Source organism: Centruroides vittatus, unplaced genomic scaffold, assembly GCF_030686945.1.
Source record: "Centruroides vittatus isolate TY-2023 unplaced genomic scaffold, ASM3068694v2 contig_973, whole genome shotgun sequence".
In the NCBI taxonomy this organism is placed as follows: domain Eukaryota; kingdom Metazoa; phylum Arthropoda; class Arachnida; order Scorpiones; family Buthidae; genus Centruroides; species Centruroides vittatus.
In genome coordinates this window covers 542,260-568,003 of record NW_027122646.1, presented here as the reverse complement: position 1 = coordinate 568,003, position 25,744 = coordinate 542,260, and the positions used below count along the sequence as shown (strand labels likewise).

Here is a 25,744-nt window from a genome sequence, read left to right as displayed (position 1 = left end):
TTATGCTGTTTCTAACTGATATGATGAATCATGTCAATGGTTCCTAGAAAATAAGTAGTTTTGTAGTAATATAAATATTTTTTATAGACACAAATCAGAAGAATGCTATTTCTATGGCATTCCCGAAACTTTTTCTTATCTCAAGAACGATAAATAGTTATTTATAATTTACAAAAATTCATTTTATTTTAAATTATAATAATAACATGGAAACAATTTAAATTTTTTTTCTAGAAAATGATTGCTATAGGATACCGGTCGTTGTACAAAATAAATTTTTTTGAATATATTGTAACTATAAATTATATTTTTGAGCTATAAACTAAAAGATAAAATAAATTAAAATCGGTATTATAAAAATTAAATTTCTAATATTATTTTTGTAACAAATATAATTTAGCTAAATGCAATCAAATTAAACATCAGTTTATACTTATGTCTAGTGTTCACCGATTATAATCTTACTACACATTTACTTAATATCAATTGGCAGCTGTTTCAAATTTAATTGGCACTTTGAAATATTTCAAACTGTAATTTTATAGCTCTTTGCTTGTATTCGAAGTTTTTTAGAATACGAGTATTAATGTAGTTTTATTATTTAATAGCTTTGCCCCTATATCGCCTAATATAGGGTGGCCCAGAATTTCAGTTAACCACGATATATTTTCAAAAATGATTTTTAAAAATAGGTGATTCAGGTGTTTGTTGTTATTTGTAATTCAGTCACTTCCAATAGCGTAATAAATAATATACAGGCGTTCCAAACCTATTTTAGCCATTCTTATAATAATGTTAAAACGTATGTCATCGAACCGCCCTTTATAGTTATTTGGCACCATACTAGATTGAGCTTACATATATTTATTTGAAGTCTAATATGAAATTTTAATCAGTTAATAATTTTTGCGTTAAAGTACATAAAAATACAATTATTTTTTCTGTATTTCTCAAATAAATTATTAACATAATTTTTTATAATGTTTTAAAGAAAATTTGTTGATATGAGTTAAGAATGAATTTCTATTTAAAAAATATTTTATTATTTTTGATCATTTATTTTTTAAAGTAACTTTTTCCATGAAATTAAAATCATTATTTTAAATAAATGTTTTTAAAAGAATTTATTAATATATCATTAAAGACAGTTAACTATATTTAACAACAGAGGTGACGGTTTAATAACCTTTCAAGTACATGTTTCATCTAGAGACTATACAGTATATAAATTACGAGTAGATTATGCTTGTGATCTCATACTTCCCCTCTGTGTGAGAGGCCTTTCTGATCAGTGGTAAGAATTGCTGGCTAGAAAACTTGTCTTAGCACTGCTGTTGTTGAGGACTAAAAACCCTATGATATTGGAACAATAAATCATAAGGCAATATAATGTCTTCAGAAAGTAGAAGTTTCAGAATTACAACTTATAAAATTAATGTACAATTTTAAACTTTTCCAAAATATATGGGAGTCAATTTTTTTTTATCTAAACAATATTTTAAATATTAATTTTTATGAATATAATCACTGTAATATAAAAATATAAAATATAATAAAATATAAGAAGACTCCCTAAAAAAGAGAATTTCGGATAATAATTGATGATAATTTTTATTATTGCTTAATATCAAATTTCAATATTGACTAATTTCTTCTCGAATTTTTGAATTCTACAACTTAATTAATAACAATTTTCCTTTCTTTAATTGACAATATACTTAAATTTTTGTAATATTATTATTATATTAATAATAGAGAAATGTTTAAACAGTCAGCTACATCTTATTTTGTATCAAGTACATTTTTTTTATAACACTATTTTATTTTTTATTTTTTTTTGTATAGCATTGATCATTTCTTAGAATTAAATTGATTGTCAATGTTTTACATTTTCATCCGAAAATTTTATATATGTTTTTAATATATATAAGCATTTATATATATATATAAAAAAATTCGAAAATAAAACTTTAATTTCTACATTCAACATTTTTTTTCTTAATTTTTAAATTAGAATTAAATTTTCTATCGAAATTTTCGCACTTATTTACTTCAATTATTGTAATTATTAGCGTTATTTAATCAGGAATTACTACTTTCAATATTTTCCATGACCTTTCACATGACATTTTTTTTTTGTTTCAAATTTATGTACATACATATACATCAAATACTGTACATAAAGACAAATACAGTTCTGTCATAATTTTATGACTAAATTGAGATTTTTTAAAGCAAGCTCATTCCATATAATATAGATTTAATAAATCAAAAAGCATAACATTACCTAAGATAACAAATTTTCTTTTGAAAATGGAAAATCCCTTCTATAAATTGGGAATGTTTCGGTTCTAACTGTAGAAAACACTATCTGCTTCAGAACTGGACTTATTTCTTTGTAAGGCAGTATTTCACTAAACTGAACTCTTTCTTGTAGAATCAGTGTCATCGTTGTACTGGTGCATTGCAAAACAGGAAGAGGAGGAGAAAAAATAAAACATAACAGAGTATGATGTAACGATAAATTTACAGTATTAGAAGGAAGATCACAAAGGACACAACATAGATTGTCATTGACACCAACTCTACGTTGACGAAGTTTTGTGGGGAAAGAATGCTCCACGTATCTTGTTATTTTGCTTGAAGGCTTCTGGTTGTCATGTAATACGCACCAGCTCAACTGGTGAGCGAATTTATAGTGGTCCCCGACGTAGCAGAAGCTTCACACTGTTGTCTCTTCCCTTCCTTCCTTTGGTTCGCTGTCAGAAATGTGGTGACATCATTACCTGCCCATCAAACAGTGACATTTGTACTATTTACTCGTAAACAATAAAAAAGCCCACTATTTCCTAACTCCGCTTTTATTTTCTCAACAAATATAAAGTTTTAAAAGTTTATTTAAAAAATAAAAATGTTTAAAAATAAAAGATTAAATACGAAAATTAAATCTTTAAATTTTGAATTAAATCTGTTTTTAAATAATCTCAACGTATTTATTCAATCCTTCTCTATTATTAATTTCGAAAAAAAAAAACATTTAACATTTAGCCACTTTTTAAGTAAATATTTTCTTATTTTTAAATTTAACATTGTCCCACAGCATTTCTCATACTATAAAATCTGAAGAAAATTGTAATTGGCAACGATTTATAACTTACTTTAATGTCAAATTATTAAAATTTAATTTTAAAATTTTCAATCAAAATTTTAAAAATCAAAACAGAACATATAGAAATAAATATAAAAAAATAACTAAGATTAATTTACGAAGATTAATATTTTATATTATTAATATTTATTAATTTTAAATTTTTTATCTGAACAACATGGTTGATAAAATAAAAATTATTTGAATGTAATAAGTAGGCTACATTATATAAATATATATTGAAACTAATAAATATTTAAATAGAGAAATTAATTTAATTAATAAATTGTTAAACAGAATAAAATTTAATTTTAAATACACAATATAAAATATTTATTCAAATTTCAAATTAACTTATATCTAATTTGTAATTTTACATATGAAATAGTTTCTTATTATTTTATATAATTTTCTGAAATATAATTTAAAAATTAATGTTAAACTTTAATAAATGATTTATTACGTATCAAAATTTCGGTACTAAATTCTCAGATTTAGATATTTCAGTAAAATATTTTTGTAATTATCGAACTGTTTATTAAGATTTTGATATAAATTAAATTTATAATTAATTCTGTATATAATATTTTTAAAGAGAAGATAATATTAAATATAAAAATACATAAAATGTACATTTAGGTTTGGATGTAGCTAAATGAATTTGATAATATATTGCAATTTCCTATTTAAGTTATTGAAAACAAAAATTAAAATAATTATTTTGTTTTATTAATTATCAATATATAAAAAATAAATATCAGAGTACCTCAAAATGGAGATAAAATTAAATAATTTCAAAAGTTATTATTATTTAGTTACTTCATCAAGTAATGAAGGTGTAGGAAGAACAAATATTATGATATTCAAAATATACAATGCGACGGGATTCATTGTAAATTAGGTGAATTAAAGAGTGACAACAATGTTAATAATTCCCGTTACCTCTTTTATAATATTTTAAATATCAACAAATCTCAACACTGATATAATGAAAATTCAAATGTCTTAATCGTTATCGTTTATGAAATCTTTTTCATTTATAATGGTTACAACACAAATGGGATGATGCATCTCTATATCCTAAATTGTATCCCTACTACATCAAAAGAGCAACATCAAGTAAATGTGGATATTGAACTGTTTCATGAAAATAAATTAATATATTAAAAATATAGCTATATATATTCATTTTGCTTTTTAAGCTCGATCTGTCCTGTGGGCACTGAGATGCGCCATTTCAATTACAATATATGCCCCATAAGTTCGGCCAGATTTGCAATTGGGGCAACGGGGTGATGATCAGAGCCCTACTTATCCATTTTGCCGGTGAAAGAAGGGAAAAGGAAAAAGGAGAATAAGAAGATAGAAAGAAGGGAAAGAAATGATCCGTCTGAGCGGCGTACATAAAGTTACTATTCCTTCTACATTTAATGTTGGTGTGCAGATTTAGGCTGCAAGGACGTGGGTCTAAAAGAAGACCTGAGTTGTAGCATACACCAATAAATAGTGCAACTACATATAAATTAGAGAGAAAATAAAGTGCAAGGCTTAGAGCTAATACTAAAATTAATACAGAACTAAGCTTGCAAGAACTATAAGAAGCAGGATAACCTAACTGAAACAACCAGCAGAAGCATCGAATATACTGATAACTTAACTAACTTAAAACCAGTACTACTAACATAAAATTAACTTATTACTAAGCAAAGACAACAACTCAGAAGACTAGAGCATGCAATGACAAAAAAACTATAAGAAACACGCCAATTTCTTCTTTTTTCTCACTATATAAAAAGACAAAAGTCAATATGAAGAGCAATGGAAGATAGACAAAACAGAACCCGAAGGTCCAGAAAGAAAGAAGAGACACAACACAAAAGAACTAGCTGTACAATTAACCTCAACGGGAACTATACAAAGCGAATGTGGTAAGCTATGTGTTATGCGTGCCATCGGGAAGAAGGACTACAAGAGCTTTGCTCTGGGATATGAATGAAAGTAATAATTGTGTCTGGATGAGTCGTTGTGGTGTGCATAGCCAGTTGTATTCCTCCAAAATTTCCGCTATCACTAAGCTATTCCTAATGTTAATGTACCGATCGCAATGGAAAATTAACTGAATTGGTGTTGCTCCTCATACATCCCGCACTGTGAGTACGGGATGCATGAGGAATAAACGCCATGTCCCCAAGGTTGAACTTATGCAGATATTGCTTTAGTTTCCGTGGCCTGTAAGAAGCTGAATGAAGGTAAAGCTAGCGGAAAAGTGTCAAAGAATAGCAATTGTGTCAACCCTAGGGATAAAAGTGTAGGTGAGCCTGCCGGTAGTGTCATGGTCTCAGCTCTCTTGCCAGAGAATGATAATTGTTTTTTGTGTGCATGCCAATGTAAGAAGTAGGAATATAACTAAAATTGCTAGTGACTGTAGACTTAGTAGCCGATTTGGCAAGACGGTCAGCGATCTCGTTTACGAGGACCCCCGAATGACTCGGGACCTATTTAAAATCTACTTTAATGTTGTTATTTAAGTGCTTGAGAATGTGATGTATGAAGTGTATAAGGTTAACGCACATATGCGGTAGTATATAAAGTATCTTTTGTCCTATATACACCTAAAGTGGATCAAGCTGGATTCAGGGTCCCCCAGAACGGTATGGCAGGCTGACAACTTAACCGCTCGGCCATCCGGCCCAGTTCACCTAGGTTTATGAACCGCATTTCTGTAGACTTTTAAAATATGTTTATTTACTATGAGCAAATGAGATGAAACGAAAGCTAAACAAAAAATAATAATCCCAGTAATGTAATACGGCCGTCAAGAATATCCACTTTAATGTCCAAGATTAGAAGGTGACCCAAATGTAACCTTCATTATTTTCTCTCCATTCATCTCTAAATCTAAATGTATATATTCGTTTTTCATTTCTCCTTCTCCCCCGCCCTAGTAACTCATTCTACCATATGTGTTTCCCGTCTCTTTCATGTTTCCTCCTGTACCCTACTGGCTTCTGAAGAAACGGGTTCATATTTCCAGCTTTCTGATTTGGGAGATAACGTTACCAGATGGTTACAGGTCTTTGGAAAAAGGCCCACAAACAATCATTGCCAGTGCGTAAATAAAATATTAAAATCAGCTTGCGAACTACGACACAGCCTATGAAAACTCTTGCCGGTCCAACCCGGACTCGAACTTGAATCTTCAGAGCGGAGAACTGGCTCCTTTGCTATTGATCTTCAATGCAGTTCGTTTAAAAAGTTTTCACTTTATCGTAAAAGAAATAATTTTGAAATATTCACAAAATTGTTAAACAAAGTATGAAATTACTCCAATGAAATACTCGATACTTCAGAAAATTAACCTATGAGAGAAATGCAATAATGAAAGTTCCCAATGTATGATTACAAGAGAAAAGGAAAAACAGTATAAGTGAAAACCTTTTTGAAGTAAGCTATGCATTTAGATATTTTCAGAGGTTTTTATCTCAAAATTTATTATTTCGACCAAATGCAAATTTTTATAGATTTGCGTTAAGAAGAGGTTTATTCTATTTTCGTGGCATGTTTTTTTTTTTTTTTAATTTAAGTGAAATACACAGGTCAATTGAATAAATGCATTAATAGCTATTAAATTTTCAGCGAAGATGATGCGCATGGTTTATTAATAGTTCGATACGAATGAAAGTTTCACGGTTTACGTGATTTGAGAAACAATACTACAATTACTCAGAACACAAGATCCATAAAAGTTTTATTTACGCCGAGTTATTAATAAATGATATCGATCATTCTAATAACTTTACAAGCTGTTAATACTTTTCAGCAACGGCTCCATGTATGGAAAATGTACTTGTAAGCTGTGTACATGTCGAGAATCTCGTGTAAGAACTTTGTTATTAATAAAAATTCTTATAAAAGATTTCAATATTCGCAACTTCATTTATTTTTTTAAAATGTTATTGTTTTATCTTGTATTATTTTTCAATTTCTTTTCTGTTTCGTTTAAACATTGACTTCACATTGGCAGAGATGGTAAAAAATTGTTTTTCTCTCGAACTTATTTTATATTCTCATTAAATTAAAAATAAAGGTTTCTGATGAGGATTATGCAAAAAATTTGGCATTAACATTTTCATTCGCTCAACTTTTCATTAGAAAGATTAGAAATTTACCATATCAATAGATGTCGAATTTCATTTACTTTCTTAATTATCTGCCATATTCCTCCAAACATTTTACAATTTCTTTTTTATATATATGTATATGTTCATATAAAGCAATTTTTTCTTGAATGTAAATAAGAATGATATCACTTTTTAATCACGAAAATTTAAAGTTGAAGAAAACTTCACTTCACAATGTTACAAACACTAATTTAAGAATTAATTTACGAAATAAAATTTTAAAGAAACAGAATAAAAAATATTTGAACTTATTATCAGTAACGTTAAGTTTGTCACAGTTTATTTTCTTTGCTGCTTGCATTTTAATCAAAACTTATTTATAAAATAAGTTTCGATTAAAAAGTCGATGATGTAATTACACTTTCCATATTTATTTAAAACTAGGAAAAACTTTAATTATCGGTAAATTATTTCGTTTGTATTTTGTACTAACCATTCGTTTCAATTGGGAAATGTAAAATTTTAAAGCTGAAGAAATTACATGACATTTTTAATAATGTTCCTATAACCATGGATCTGTTGGAAGTTCCGAATAATAATTATGAATATTTAATTAGACGTTGGGTATTACTACATTTGTATTTAAATTGCATCTGTTTGTAGCTAAACACATGGCTTTTAAAAATAACAAAAATAACAAAATTCTACATTATCGTAGCGTAACTGTTGAAGGTTAATGAATAATCATCACTGTTTTCTAATGTAATAATTTTCTATTATATTTTAACGAATTTCGTTGTATTAATTAACATTATTCAGAGTATATAGTAGTTATAAATACACCTTAAACAGATCTATTGATTAAAAACTTATTATTATATGAATATTAAGCAAGATACGCCTTTGATCGAATCACATAATAATCTAATCTTTGTTGCTGATTCATTGTAATAATTCTGTATATACTGTATATATATATATATATCAGAACTGTGGTAAAGGGCCTTCCGATGTGATCCTTCACATTCATGATGGTATAGGAATTCAAACAAAAATTTTAATTCCCGATCTGTACTGTAAAAACAGTATCTAGAGCCTAGTTTGGGTCCTTTATGCCATGGACCCTAAACGCCGTAACTGCGCTTAATAGTAGTTATGCCACTGCTTATTGAAAAGTTAATGAAAATATGTTGAATCTAACACGACCATGAATTTGGGTGATTGATTTTTCTCAATTCAACATATCGCATATGAATTAATCAGAATTTAATTTAATAATATGATGATTTTAAAAAATAATAAAAAATAATAAATAAGTTGAACATAGATAATAAGTATTTTCGTAATTGTATTCGAGTTTAATTGAAAGGTTTTTAATGTATTAACACAGTCAGTTTATTGAGGTTTTCAGATTTATTTCGGATTTATTGTTATATTAGAATTTATTTAAATATAAAAAATGTCTTTAAATTGCTGTGATTACATAAATCTTTATTTATATATCGATGTATTTTTCGAGCAAAATAATTGTTAAAATAAATCTCATAATTTATTTCATTAAATAAATTCCATTCATTTATCCATGAATGAAATTTATTACAGCATTTAATATGAATACTTAGGATAAAATATATTTATTTTCATATTTCTAGCAATTATAATTAAACAGTATTATATAAACAAACATAAACAAGACTCTACTGTATTATAAAAAACTGACTTTTAAATAAATAAAAAATTAGCACTACGAAGCTTCTCTTTATTATGTCAGAATGCCACCAGCAAGAGATTCTTCCTGCATTCTACGAGAATCGAGGTTTAAAGGTCAAAAGTTTTTAATGCAAGTAACACGGATTTAATATAAGTCACTTTAAGTGACTGAGGAAGAGTTTATTCGAAATGCATTTCGTAAACTATACAACAGTATATTACTGTATATTTATTTTGTGTCATACGCTTGTTAATTGAAAAAGTTTTATCCAATTTTTTATGAAATAAAATTTGTAGTAATTCTAAAATAAAAATTCAAAATGAAAAGTTAAATTGAAAACAATATAAAAACACAAGAAAATTTTTAAAGTAACTTTTAAATGTTCACATAACATTATAAATCTATTTCTTGCATACATGCTAATACATTTATCATCTAAATGATTTTATACCCCAGAAATTCTAATTAAGAATATTATTAAAATATTTTGATTTAATTAAATCTTTAACTAAACAATCCAATTAAATCTCTTTCACTAAAGAATATTTCTAATAAAATTTATTTTAACTTAAAATTATGAAAATAAAAAGTAATTTAGATATTCTTTATCGTGGAATTAAAGATATGAAATATCTCATATATTGTGTATAATTAAAAAATTGAATTTATCCATAAATCAATGTTTAAGAATGTAGCAGATTAACTTGTTCATGATTCTTTCAGCAGGAAAACTTCCAGATAATACTTTATGTGCATTAAATAGTGCACAAACTACTTCATTTTTATCTTTAAAAATATATATATTCAGTAGAATTATCGAATTCATTAGCAACAGAGATCAGAGATTTTCATACCTACAAAATTTTTAAAATATCCGGAGGTTTTATACTTATATATGTTATAACAAAAAGTAATTTTGATTTATAATTAAATAAACTTTTCAAATAGCAAAAATTAAGAACAAAATTGGTTAATTATAATATAATATTTTCTCTACAATTTAATTTTTGTCACTATGTAATACTTTTTCATTTTGATCAGTCAAAGTAATAATATACATTATGAATCATTGTATTCTTAAATTATATGATTTATATATATATATACTACTGTATATAATTAATTAAATCTGTAATAATATTAGGATTATCCTTTAAAATATTGAAGAAAATTTGAAAAATTCTATTTACACTCAATGATATTTTGGCTTTACTTAAAGTTGTTTATGAAGGAATGATTAGTGTATAAAAAATACATTTAAAGAATTAAATTTAATTTATGGCACTTACACTTATTAATCCATTTATGAAAGAGAAAATTTTGAGAAAGTTTTAGAAAATGTAATATTTAAAAGCCATTTCGTAGGAAATAAGAACAAAAAGAAAAAAAAACGAAGTTTAATGGAACTTAGCCATTATCGTGTTTTCAGTATCATTAAACATTGCATTTCTTAATGTCAATGAAAATTGTACTCATAAATTTGTTTATTTTAAAAAGTAAAATAATGAAAATATTTATAATTACTCTAATTTTTTAAAAATCTTTTTAAAGTAACTTTATAGATAAAGCTTTTACTAAGTAAAAATCGATGCAAATTAGAATTTACACAATCAACTAGAAGAAAAAAGAAATTATTATAATGAAATTTTTTTTTTATATTTTAAAATATGTGAGCTTATTACTTCACATTAATATATTAAATGAGATTTGTATTGAGTTTTCCAACATCAAAGAAGAACAGACAAACATATTGTAAAAAATACTTAAGGGTATCTCAAAAGATTTGTTCATTTAGAGAGAATGAAAATTGTTGAGGTACTGGATTATTAAAAGTAATAAAAATTCATTTAGAGTTATTATACGTTTTACTTTTAATACTTTTAAAATAAAAAAATATTTCTGTTATTTGGAATAATAAATATTGTATTCGGTTAAGGACTCGAATGGTTTTTAATAATAAGTTTAATTAAAGTTTTTGAATTTAATCTAAACTTAGGCTCATTATAAAATATAAAAACCAAGCTCTCAGTTTTCAGACATTCATCCAAGTTATTCTACTTTGATTAATACTTCAATAATATATTTGATTAATACTTCAATAATATTGTACAGGCCAGCAGGCAAAACGCAGTAATATACTGATCTTTTTTTTTTGAATTAAGTTAGTACAGTATATAGTAGGACCTGAAAAATATATTAATGTTGAAGTAACGATATTAGATATTTCAATATGTATTTACGTTTGAAATTCTTAAAAATCTCTTTCATATTGGAATACTAAAAAGCATTTTAAATATAGAAGGATCGAAGGTTCAAAATAAGAATTAAAAATTAACATTATTTACTAATTTTATGAAACTTTTCTATCAAGATTTTACACTTACTTTAATAATAGATTTCTATATTTTCTGCTTAAAAGCTTTAAGAGTAAACAAATATGCTTTTAATAGTGTTTACATTAATATATTTGTTTATATTAGAAAGTATCAACTTCAAACTTAAAATTATTAATATTAATAATTTTTAATAATATTTAATTTAACATTAGAACAATAAAAGTTCTATGAAATGGAGAGTCTATTGCATAATATTTTCATTAGTTATAAATGGAAATATATAAAATGTTTTTAATTGTTTACAAGATAAAAATTTGAAAATAAATTTAAGATATTTTTACAAAATCATAATTATTTCTCTGTGTAACAAACAATAAATCATAATAATTGAAGATATTTAATTAATGTTGTCTGAAAGCATCGATCATGTTATATGCTGTGTAACCTAAATATCATCTAGTAGGATAATTTAATCATTTCGTAAACCTTGATTCAAATTAAGACTTTTAATACATTTTTCCAATCTTTAATTATTGTATATTATATCTTTTAATTAAAAATTATATATATTATACTTAACGGTTTAATTTAGTTTAAACGTATCTTATAAGGAAACTATAATTAATTATTATTTTTCTTATTTATATTGGCTAAATATGAATAAATAATACAAATATCTTATATACTTGTCTTAGAAAGAGTATCTGTCAAAATTTATCTAATTAAGCATTAAAATATTTTAAGAACTTGCTTAATTTTATTTGCAGTAATGATTTTCGCTTAATTTAAGTTTATGACATATTGATATTAAAAATTTAGTAATTAATATGATTAAAACACTGAAAGCATCAATATATGTATGAAATGGAAAATTTTTCCATTAATTTTCATTGAGAAGCTTTGATAAGTGAAGCGAGTTATATTCCTATAAAAGAGATAAAAGAAAAACAAACAAAAAGACTGTAGCCAATATTTAGTTTAATTATTAAAATAAAAAGTTATAATGCATTAATTTAACAGTTTTTTATATTTAATTTCGAATAATGTTAATATAATTAATAATAATTAATCAAAACTATAATTAATTATGTACATCAAACGAAGCATCAAGTCTAAGTATATATAATTCAGAAGGCTTCTAATTATGATATTCTCCAAGCGTGAATAGTAGAAACTATCTGATCAAAGCTTTCAGGAAAATCGGCTTTTATTGGATTGCTATGGTTCTCTTTGTTAACCTTATTATGTTAGATTTGTGCCTTAGGTAGCAAATCTCTAATACTGAGTAGTCTGCTGAATAGTGTTTTAATGAGGAAAGTACACAGATTATTTTAACATCAAAAATCACAATTTTTACTCTTCAAAACGCTTTAGATATTTATAAATATTGAATATCTGGGTTTCGCTGTAACGTTAATATTTTATATTCAGATACTTTGGCTTGAGCACTGTAATAACAGGTTATATGACAAGCATTACTGATCACACTCCTAATTCTTGAAAAGATATATAAAAAAATATTGGTAAAATACGATCAAGACCGATTAAAAATTATACTTTAGCATTTATCGCGCTGTAATATATTAATATTTTTTCAAATTTGATATATAATAAGTTTATATCGACAGGTAAAAATTATTAACCTTCAACAGTGTTTTTTAATCAATATCACTCAATCAGTAATATTATAACGTTTCTTTATTATACAAGTGGATAATAATATTATATTTACAGTTATTGAAAAACATTGCTTTAAATTAAACTAACGAATGGAGAATTCAGTTATTTAAATTCAAAACAGTTTACTTTCATTTACTTCATCAATTAGTTAATAATGGCGCCATTTCAGTAACACATTTCTTAAAATGGACGGCAAATACTGGCAATAAAGAACAATAAAAGTAATTTAGAGATTACGACAGTGATTTCTTTAAAGAGAAACCTCTATAACAATTATAGATTAGATCTTTTAAGAAGTTCTAAATTTCCTGCCAAATCAGATAAGTTTCTTTTCTTCTCCAGAAATTTATCTAGAGAAACATTAAATGACTTAAAAGTTTAGGAAAGAAATAAAAATTATTTTAAATTAGCTTTCATATTAGATATTCATTATTAATGTAAGGTGACATTTTTGATATGAATTTATCTCAAAATTAAATTTTTATGATAATATCTTCATTATAATTTTCAATTTTAATATAATTAATAATATATAGCTTAAAATTCTTTTATAAAGTTAATAAAAGCTCTTAATATTATTAAAGAAAAACACAAGAAAGAAAAATTTTGATAGCTACTAACTGAGACAAGTACTAATAAAAATTAAGTTTAAAGTGACTTAAAAGACTTTAAAATATCGTAAAATTAATTTTAGAATTTTGAAAAAATAAAAAATAAAACTATGGTAGTGTGTTAGTACAAGATATGAACTCCAGATGGCGTTACAGAATTACATTTTGAATGATTTGAAAAGTAAAAATAATAATAATAATAATTTTATATAGAAAATATTTCTTTGCAGCATAATTTCTACATTAAAGTGGATTTAGAAATAAATATTATGTATTTAATATAAATAAATAGATTTTTCAAGATAAACTCCTATATTTTCCGTCATATTTACAAAACTAAAATATAAATATCTTCCGCTGGCATTATATAATGTGGCCTACTTTATATTATAAATAATCAATAATTGTACTTAAAGAAAAAGAAAATTTAATAAAAGTTTGCTTACACTCTCATTTCTTGTTGGTTGACAGCTCTTACTAGAGGGGTCCTTACAGCCCCACATGGCAATAGAGGTTGAGTTTCAGGCACCGAACTCTGTGGTGGTGATAAAGTTGGTTTCGGTGGAACTTTGGGCGGAACATTATTAATTGATTCAGCCTGAATAGGTTGAGTTGCAGGATAGATTTGAGACTGACCAGCAGGAGAAGGAGGTGGAGCCCTTATAGAAGTTTTATTTGGAGCAATGCCTGGAATGTTTTGTTCGCCTTCATTTGGCTTATGAACCTAATAAATTAAATTAAATCCGTTTTTAATATAATAATTAATTAAATTACGATACGAGTTATATTTATAACTTCCAAACCTTATAATTTCGCTTTTGTAATTTTGCTTCCAACCTATTTTTATCTCTCTGATAATAAACGCCTGCAAATATGAGAACATTTAAGATTAAAAGTGAGCATCCGACGGCTATAGTTACGCTTAGAGCCGTAGAGTAACGACCATATTGCATCACCACAGCCATAGACTCCGAAGTATTCGGAACCTGAGCTGTGGGATGATCCGAAGTAGGTGGAGGAGTATCTGGAATACTGCTTTCATTTCCGCCACCTTTCGGAGTAGCTATGGATATTTGAGATATGGTAGAAGTTGGTGAGGGAGGCGGAGGATAGCGAACTTCACGTACGTGACCATCGTAAGTGAGAAGGTTATCGTGATCTTGCAACCGGTGATGCTGTAGTGAAGTAACTGTGCTTCCTGCTTGGTGCAGCTTCGGTATTAATTGCAACCATAGCGAGAGACGATGTGCATGATAATGATCTCTAACCTTAGGTTTCATACCTGTTCGAATTGTTAATGAATTTATAATTATTTTGAACATTATTCACATTCATAGATAAATTATAAATTTAAGCAACACAATAAATATGAAAATATGCTTATTAATAAAAATAATAAATACACGAAGAACATTAAGAAATAAAACATATATATACTGTATTATCTTCTGAATTTTTAGTAGGCACTATTTATTTCAACAAAATATCTATTTGATAGGGATTATTTTATTAAAATGTTAATGGAAAATAAAATCTAATTGTTAGTATTTTAAAATGAAATAGAATTGACAAAGAAAATACACAGTAAAAAATTGAATGACGAAGAGATTTAAAAGAAAGAAAATTTCTACTCGAAGATTAGAGAGAATCGAATCGAGATGAAATAGATTACAAGTGAAAAGAAGGAATAGAATAAAGTATTGAACTTAATACTGTATATATCATTCCAAACACAAAAAATAAATGATTTTCAAATGTATCGTCATATTTTTATCTTATTAAGTAAAATACATTTTTACATCAATAATTAATGTAATATAACAAGGAAAATTTTTTCTCTGTAAGAAAAACAAAAAAATGAAATAGAATTTTACCTATCATTAAATATTTTTGATGTACATCTTCATATCTGGGCCACATGAAGCGCTCGAATCTCCCTCTTCCTCTTTCAGAAGTAGAATCAATCTCGTGTGCATGAATGTTTGGGTCACTGCATGATTAAAAGAGTAAAAATTAAATACAGAATAAGTATTCGTTGTTGATTAAGTATAATTAAATTGAACTAATTAATGACACTCGAGTTTAAACTCATTAAACTGTTAAGTAAATGAAAAGAAAAAAAAAGAGAATTTATGGAAGAGGCAAAAGAAGACAGAGTTTCTGGTTTTATTTGTAATTATTTGTATTGAAGGATGTACTCAATTATAAATATTACTTAACTGAAACAAATGTAAGTACAATTGATTGTATTGCTTCAAGATAAAAATATTTAAATTATTCTCAAAAATACAAATTAGCATATTAATTGGATTTTGAAGTTTCGTTTATAAATTTTATTGTTTCTAAATTTTTATTAAGTTATTGTATTACAAAAATATTAAAAGTTTTAAGTTTATATAAAAATTTAAGTTACACAATGCACTTAACTGAAATATTTTTATCAGGAATTAAAGTGCACATTAAATAAGTAATGTTAATTATGTTAAAATCACACAGTATTGACATAAAAAGAATATGAAAATAATATTGTCAAATATCTTCTCTTACCTTAAATATTATTATATTATATTTATTTTATTTTATTGAATGAGAATAATTAAATTGAGAATAAATATAGAATCCGTAGTAAATAAGCTTATATTGATTTTTTTTTCTTGGTACAATTTCACGATTAAAGTTAATATTTAAATAAGCTATTTCCTATCTTCAAATAAGCTATATCTATTTTCAAAGTACATTCCCCAACTTTTATACAATGAAGTATTCGTTAAAACAATGGAATAATTTTAAGAAATTCAAACACTCTTTATTGATTATAAGAAAATGTAATGTTAAGTAGTCTTTTAAATATAATTTTTTAAAAATCAAAATAACAAAATTTATATTAATATTTCAATATTCGATAGCTGTAACAATAAATTGTATCATAACAAATATTACATGACTATATACGTTAACAGCATTGTTTATTTTGAATTATATGAAAGACAATTTCAGATAAATTAATCTAAAGTAAACTTTTTTTACTTATATGAAATTATTATTATAGGCGTATAACTTTCTTTTTATGTTCTTCTCATTTAATAATAATAAGATATAAAAATGATTTACTCTGTATACTCTATTTTTATTGCTGTGTGATTAAAAATAAATTATTCACTTATTTATTACAAAATATTGGAAGAGCTATTATAGTACTATTGATGCATGTCATACATAATTCCGGAAAAAGGAAACGTGATCAGACAACAGAAATGAAATATTAAAACTTCCATATTCCAGTATTTTCAGTTCAAACAAAGCCAGAAATTATATTGAGTAGAACATTTTTTAACAGCGGGTAAACTTTATTTACCTTCCTTCTCATACATTAGCATCACTTTAAATTATTAACACCTATAATCTAACGAAACTATAAAACAATAGAAAGCAATTAACTTTGCATTTTATTGCTTTATAACGTAGCAACTGCATTAAATCTCGCGCTAAGACACTTTGATAGTTATTTTAGAATATTCATTACCTATAACTTGATATGGGGAAAGAGAAAGTCATTAAGTAGCATTTGTTATCTTGATTAATTATATACACAAAATAACATTGTACAATCATTAGCTACTGAATATTATAGAATAAATTAACCCGTCCTATTTCTCGTTAAAATTGATAAAAATATGAGAAAAAATGTTTATGAAATTTACTTTATATTCTGACTAACAAATTAGGAAATTTAATGAGATCGATTACCGAAAGTTTTGTTTACGTAATGAAATCAATGCAGTGACAATTACGATAGAGACAACGTGCGTTTGCGGTAATAAAACAAACTGTTCCGAAATTATCATAATTTAGACTTAAATCCCCCAGACTAGAATGTAAATTGCTTCTATTATAGACGTTAATGATACTGTTGCTGCAAAAATTGTAGCACAAACGACGATTATCGATTAATACAACGTTTAATAATAATTCCAGGCAAAAATAAATGGAATAATACTGTTGCTAGATTAAATATATTTACTAATAATGCTATTACCAGATTTTTATATTAGATATCGTTATCAAAAATAATGATTTTTGTCGTTATGCATTACGAAAATAATCATTTCTTCTAATAATATAACGCTGATAAATGTACAATAATTAAATAAATAAATAAAGTAGAAAAATAATGTTACCCATTAGTATTTAACTTATATATATATAGAACAATAACAAAAGAACGTTATTAGATTTAATAATTCAATGAAATATTATAAATTTTATCAAACTATAACAATTATTTTGCCATTTATCAGGTTAATAATCATAAAATAAACCTCAAACTGTCAATATTGTTTTGAAAATTGTCATTTTTTGTAAACCAACTTAAAATTGGTTTTAAAAATAATCGTTTAAACACAAATTATTAAAAATAACAATTTTATCGAAATTCTAATGATTAAAGAATATTATTAAAGTTATGCTCCACTAGCTTAGTTTTATTGAACCTGATAGAGGAAAAAGAAATGAAAATGAAACTCGTTTCTAAGCATTAATGTCCTCAGTGGAAAATTTTAATATTCTCACAGGAATTTTTACTTAGGAAATGAAATATTCTTTTCTTATCTGTCTAAACGTGACTGCTTTAATGCATTCATTGACTGCCTCAAGGTACAGTAGGAGGAGGGAAAAAATCTCAATTGATTTGAAAATTTTCACGGATTCTTGTCCATAGATATATTTTCAATTCCTTTAATTTTTTATACGTTTTTCTTTAACTAATTTTATTTTATTAGCCTAACTACAGTGAAGTCAACTTGTTATTAAATCAGATTAACTTATTTATTTTAAGCATTAAGATTAAAAGTTTTCTCATTCACATTTTTTTCCAATGTTTTCTTTATAATAATAAACTTTCATACAATTTAGAAAATAATAAAGATTAATTAATTAACATTATTCTACTATATTTTTTACATATTTACCAAATCTTTCCTTTATTAAGTAACTTTATTATTATACAAAATATATATTTAAAATTTAAAACTATTCTGTAAATTAATTTATAATATAAGTGACAAGCTAATTTAATAAAATTATATAAATTTTAATAAATAAAATATGTCATATATTATTATTTTTCTTATGGAAAAATAAGAAATGTGAAGCTTATATATAATTTTTCGCGTCAAACTTTCAAAACAAGTACGATAAAAATATATTTAAAAAAAATCTATTTTTCTCTTATTGAAGTTTTCAAACTTCTGTTGTCAATTGACAGATTACAAAGAAAAAAAAATAAGACGGAGAATAAATAAAATGATGCGAAACAATTTTATATACTATATCACAAATTACTTTTTTTCTTTTCAAGTCGTCATGAATATTTGTTGAAGTTCCTTTCTATTGTTGAGATTGGAAAAATATCAAATGTTTGATTAGAAAATAAGAAAAGATGCGTTATTATTTCTGATGCTAACCTTTCATAACAAACAAACAAATTTCTTTTTTTCATATTTAAATGTATCTATGATAAACTATTCACTTACATTCGATTTTTCAATTTAATCTAAGCAAAATAAATAAAAATTATTTATAAACGACAACTGTGTTTTTTTTCTTTATTAAATTTATAACAACAATTGAGTTTTCGTTTATAATTTTTTCGAATTCATATGAAATTTTATGAATAAAGAATATATAATATAATAAACATTTCAAAATATTCATTTAATTCTATTCTGACATTTAAATTGTTCAATTTATGTTTAATAGGTCACAAATATTTAATGAATTTAAATTTAAAATTTTTTATAAATTTAAGTGTTTTATAAATATCGAATTGTTATTGTTAAATATGTTTACTTTTATATTGTTTTGTGTAATGAAATATTCTAGGTGTTTAAATTAATATTTTATAAATATCTTATTTAATTTATCAAGTAAATCCATAAATAATTTTGGAAATTATTTTTGCTTTTTATCATTAAATTTCACCATTATTCATTATATTTAAAATATTTTTTTAATTTATAGCTTTTTGGATAATAAAAAAAATAATGTATATATTTATTCATTAATATTAAATTGAATTTATGATATAAATGCATTAAAGTCAACGGAGTATTTTATATCATAATTGAATATGATTTTAAAGTTATTGAAATGAACGGGTTGCTCAACTTTCCCGGCAGTATTTAAATTTTGGTGGTTCCATCTGTTATCATATTTTATTTAAAACATTTTATATTTTTAACTATTATAAAATGGCAGAAAGTTTAATTTTGAAGGTAGGGTTTTATAAAAAATATTGTAAATGCTAATAACGAATAAAATCGTCATTACGCCTGACCCTACTACAGATACACACGACCCCCATTATCACCTCTCTCCCTCGAATTTTAATAACCAAAATTTAACAGCGTCAATCTCCCTTCTTGCAAAATTTCAGAAATTTTCGACAAACAGGACTTATTAAGCTTCAAACAGGATGGACAAAATTGCGCCCCCCCACACACACTCTAACATCCATACATACAGAAACTACCCCCGAATTTTTTGCATCTCTCGACGTTTCATGTTGTCTTGAAATCAAAAATGTAAAAATCTGAGGGGTCGTTTTTTTGCCTGATTGTCATACTTTCCCTCTGTATAATAGCCGGAAAATAAAAATTAATGAATGAAGAAAAATCGAAAGTAAAACTTTAAAACCATAAAATATTAACAGAACTATCAATTGATTAATTACAATCGGATTTTACATGTTTATTTTTCATTGTTACATAGGAAGTCTCAAATTTTACCAAGATGGTTAATTAAATATTGGTCCTTCTGTACTTGATAAAATCATATTTCTAATGTATAATATCTTCAATAATTTAAAGTCACAACAATTTATGTAAATTGTTGAATGTTATAAATTCAATAATGTTCATACGTAGGAATACACACGCACAACACACATATATATAATAAACAATACACATATACATATGTATATCAACTGTTTATTATTAAACAGTAACTGATACTTAAACTAAAAAATAATATACATATTAATGTTTTACGTTTCAACGAAGAGTAAACATCAAGACACACTGTACAAATAATTACACTTAATAATAATAGAAAAACATAGTATTATTATTATTTAACGTGTTAATTTCATTGTATATCTTTATTTGTATATTTTATTTAACGCTGTAAACATTTAAAATACGTAATTTCTAGATTCAGCTTCATTAAAATTAAATGAACAAAATCTATTTAAATTTGAATACATATATAATTAATTTAATGTAATTTTAAACATCAAATAAATTTAATAATATAAATTTTTAAGGTAGACTAAATTATCTAAATAAATATATAATTAGTAAAAGTATTTTTATATTTTGCACCTTTTAAAAATTTATCTAAAACTATTCAATTTAGCCTGTTCAATAATGTATATTAAATTATTATGGAGAAAAAGCAATAAAAATATTAGTTGTTATATGCATATAAAATATAAAACTATAATCGTAAGATTTTAATTATTATAAAAATATATTATAAAAAATCAAAATTGAAAGCAAGAAATATTTTTTCATAAAATCATGAATTTAATACATAATATTCATTTATTCATTTATATATTTTATTAATTAAAATACAGGACACAAAAATGATAATTCTATTGTTAAATAATTTCATAAAATAAAAGAAAATATTTTAAAAAATATATAGACAAAATATAGATATATATTAATATAATATTCCCGAAACAGCACAGGTTTAAATATGGTAAATGATACATTGATTATTCAATCAATATTTGAAAGATTTTTATCGCAAGTATCGATACAGTAAATCTGAATACTTTTCTAATCAGAGATTCCAGGTCTGATCTTGGTCGACTCTTAGAGAAATATATGAAAAATTTTATAAATTATTCAATCATTTTTAAAATTTCATCTTTAACGTATTAATCATAACTAAATTCTTAAATTTGAGTCAAAATATTGGAATATTCTCTTTTGTTTTATTCATTATTTTAGGTTTATTTTAGTTATTCATTCGTTTTAAATCAGTGTTATTTAAACTGAGATTCCTAATCATTCTAAAGCTTTTTTCTTCCATTTATAATGGTAACATAAAGTTAATTAAGTATAATTACTTTGTTAATTATAATAAACTTTCCAAAAATAAACAAACATTTGTTCCTTTATAAAAATTGTATTGTAAATCATTTAATATAGTTTATGATTTATAAAAATTGTAAATCATAAACTATATTAAATTTTATAAAATTTTATTTGGAAGGTTAAAATGTGAAAAAATTTAACAGGGCAATTTAATCATTTAAAATGATTAGTTTATATGTAAAAAGTAATTGAAAAATCTATTAGATATTAATACAATATCTGTCAAAAACTATAAAAATAAATTCAAACATTATATTACTTTTTAAATATTTTTATTGTTAATGAATACTTAAAATTAAATAGTATAAGCTATATGAAAGTATAAAATTAATGTAATTTAAAATAATAATATTACATTGTATAAAACAGTAATTTTCAAACCGTATTTTCTTCGTAATACTTCAGACGGTATTAGCTTTTCTACGTATGAAATTTCTCATTTACCTTATGCGAATGACACATTTATTTTACTTTGTAGGGCTATTTGCATTTTTGCAAGAATAACTAAATTTAACTATTATTTTATAGGAAAAAGTTTAAAAGTCAACGCTTCCAAATCTAAAATACAGTAGTTGACTTTCAAAATGGTGAAAAACTACGTAAATTGGACAGGTGGTGTTAGAAAACAATCAATTAGGAATTGTTAAGGAATATAAGGTATTTGCATTCATTAACGTGACTGAAGATGATTTTTAATCCGCATTTGAAGAAAATTATGAAGCAAACTTTACAAATAAATAAAAACTCATTATTTTTATTTTTCAGACTAAAACTAAACAATTTGAAAATAATTTTCTGATTGTTTAATGTCTTCTAATTGTCTCTTATCGTATTTGAGCGCTTAATCTTCGGAACCAATTACAGTTTATTCAACTACAGTTTATTAAATTATTATTTAAGGTGAGTCGTTCTGATCCTGGTTATATTATCCGAATCGAAACAGGAAGAATCCATATTAAAATTTATTTAATTAGAGATTTTCTAATAAACATCGTTTACTTTGCAGAGTGTATTGAACACATTTTTATTGTACAATGAAAAATTCTGCTCGCCATATGAATAGATATTAGTTTAAAGCTCTTACTTTGATCATTCGGTCAGAAGGTTTTAATCCAACTTTTATATTGTTTGATACGAACAATTTTAAAGATTATAGGCCACTTTAGGAACTAAAACTTGATCTTAGAAAACTGACTCCAGTAGTTTTCGTCCCTGGTACTCCTTTAGTTTAGATAAAGTAAACTATTTCTATCAATACAATCTCTCTTCTCTGAGACTTGCATTAAAAAAAGAAATTATGTAAAGCTTGTGGATAAAACAGTCTTTGAATAATACATAAATTTAGCCTTTACGTGGACTTTTGGACCATCCTGTGTAATCAGTGTCTGTTTTAAATATAAGAAACAGACTATTGCCAAAGGCCTCGCGCTTTCAGGGCATCTCTAATCGGCATAAATATATAATTGTAGATACAATATCTTGTATTAGTAACTAGGAAGCCAACATTAACTAGATCTTGTACGATACGATCCGAACTTTACATTACATAACTTTATATTAAAGGGGTTTAGCAGGTACAGGCTTTTATAGGACCTCACATAATCTAAATTCGCATTAAACATGAGCAGAGAGGGGAAACGGAGCAATTGCCTCTGGGATTGAGTAAAAACTTTACATATCTCAATCACTTTTACGATTATAATTTGTTAATCTTACACCATCGACCATGGGACACTCTGTCCTCTTTATGTATTGATGCAATACTATATTCTATAATCTATTTGTGGAAAAGAACCCCAAAAATGAAATAAAAATTTATTGATGTAATTATTTGTCTTCCAGCTTCCCACTGGAAAATTTTCTGTGGATTCCATGGCAATAAGTATAGCCTAATCATTACATTTATAAACTATTCTAGGCTAGCAACATATTATTAAAACCAAACACGATAACACGTCAAATTCGTCAGTTTGTTTTTGTAATTTAAGAATGATTACTAAATTATTAATTCTAAGAATGAATGTATCAATACTTACTTAAAAAACGGAAAAATTTAGGATTAATAAAATAAAGTTCAAATAATATTTTACATCAAATATATTAATAGAAATAATCTTATATATAAAATTCTCGTGTCACAATGTTAGTTACCTTACTCCTCCGAAACGGCTTTACCGATTTTTACCAAATTTTATATGCATATTCAATAGGTCTGAGAATCGGCTACTATCTATTTTTCATACCACTAAGTGATAAGGGTTGTTCACCTTAACATTTTTTTTTTTAATTTTTGGACAAAATTTTTGTTTTTATTTTTCTATAATGTGGCATTAAAAAATACATACAACCCTAAATTTTTACCCTTTTATCACCAACCCCTATTTTTTAATAGCCATTTTAGTAATTTAATCAATTTTCATCCCGCTCGATAACTGATCAATTATTGTCTTTTTTGTAAATGTTTTTCACTCTATTTCGATTAAAATTTCCCTGAGCTTATGGCAAATCTAAAATTTTTTTTATAAAAATAAACATTTATTTTTATTATTAAAGTTTATTCCTGATATATATTTAGTGTTACCAATGTTAGATTGTTAAAATTTTCCGCGCTTTTACTGGTGAGTGATACTCATTTGCCAGACCGGTGTCACTTCCCAGTAAACAGCACAGAGTAGGGATGAGACCGAAGCCGGTTTCCTGTTTCTCTCACACAATAAGACTTCTCTCACTCCCTACACAGTTTTCGGCCATCATTATTGTTTATGCATCAAGTGTAGTAGTAACGTTTACAATTATCATTTTGCTATCTCAGTGTAACTCTCATATTAACTATTAATTATTCCTATTTTATTAAAATTACTAGAAATTACCTAGAAATAATTTATATGGCAAAACAACGTTTGCCGGGTCAGCTAGTAATACTATAGTTTTTAGGTTAAAAGTATAATATTGTTTTGAATATCCGGCGTAAACACCAACGGCGTTAATCCGAATAACAAGAAAACCGGATAATATGAAGCCTTGCATAACAAGAGCTAAACAGATTGTTAATAAAACTAAACAATTAAATAAACACCTATAAAAATCTTTATTTATTCATTTTCAACCCTAAGAATCATATGAACAGTGAACATATGTTTTCAAGTTAACACGGAAGTATTCGTGTGGAATAAGATGTTTAGAGAAGCGAACAACACTGCGTGATGCACACAGTTCTAAACTGGACACGCTTTCAACAGCAAACATTTTTCCAGAATGTCCAACGTAAAGACAAAAAAATCTTCAGTTGGACTTTTTTGGCTCTGACAATAAAAAGACTGTAAAATCAAGATTAAACTGTAATATTAATATTATATTAATTTATATACATTAATATTTTCATTCGTTTCATTTTATACTTTTTATTAATGGAAATTATTTTAAAAAATTGAATTAATAGAATAAAATTTAATTCTTTCTTTTTACTGTTTTCATTGGTTTAAAAGAGCAATGAACGTTAAACAATGTATCAAAACTGCAGCTCCGACGATTGCCAAAGAGAAAACACCTATCGTGAATAAAAGCGCTTTCGTCATCGTGGAATACATTTGTCACGCGTATGCATGTTTTTTAAAAATATTACAGTGTTAATATGCTTTTAAATACTTCAAAAGTTTAAAGGAAAGATAATCAAGCTTAAATGTAAGAACTTAAATCATTACAGTTTAAAAAGAGGTCTTAAAATTCTATTATATAGGTGTGTTACCAGAAAATCATGTTTCAAATTGAGAAGGAATTTAAATTAGTGTTAAATAATAAAAATAAAAATAAACTTTCATCTGCAAAATAAAGAAACATAGATTAATATTCATAGTATTAACATTGGTTACGCTTATCTTCAATTATCGAAAAATCTTTTTTAAATAAATAACAATAAGTTCCACATTTTAATCTTAACAGTAACTTTTTTATACCTTCGTTAAAACGTCG

The 25,744-nt window shown here is 25.2% G+C and overlaps 1 protein-coding gene across 2 annotated transcripts in view; it reads right to left on the bottom strand.

Moving 5' to 3' along the window:
- Positions 1-1,011: 1,011 nt before the first annotated feature.
- LOC136985613 (neuroligin-4, X-linked-like) overlaps positions 1,012-25,744 on the bottom strand; it is a 173,737-nt gene continuing 149,004 nt past the window's right edge. The window contains exons 6-9 of one of the 2 annotated variants that reach the window (XM_067282929.1): positions 15,482-15,597; positions 14,411-14,889; positions 14,054-14,331; positions 1,012-2,759 (exon numbers count right to left, since the gene is read on the bottom strand). In XM_067282929.1, the coding sequence (XP_067139030.1) occupies positions 2,723-2,759; positions 14,054-14,331; positions 14,411-14,889; positions 15,482-15,597 (910 nt within the window). In that variant the 3' untranslated portion in view covers positions 1,012-2,722. Of the gene's footprint in view, positions 2,787-14,053; positions 14,332-14,410; positions 14,890-15,481; positions 15,598-25,744 lie in introns of both variants that reach the window. The other variant, XM_067282930.1, reaches the window with a different exon arrangement.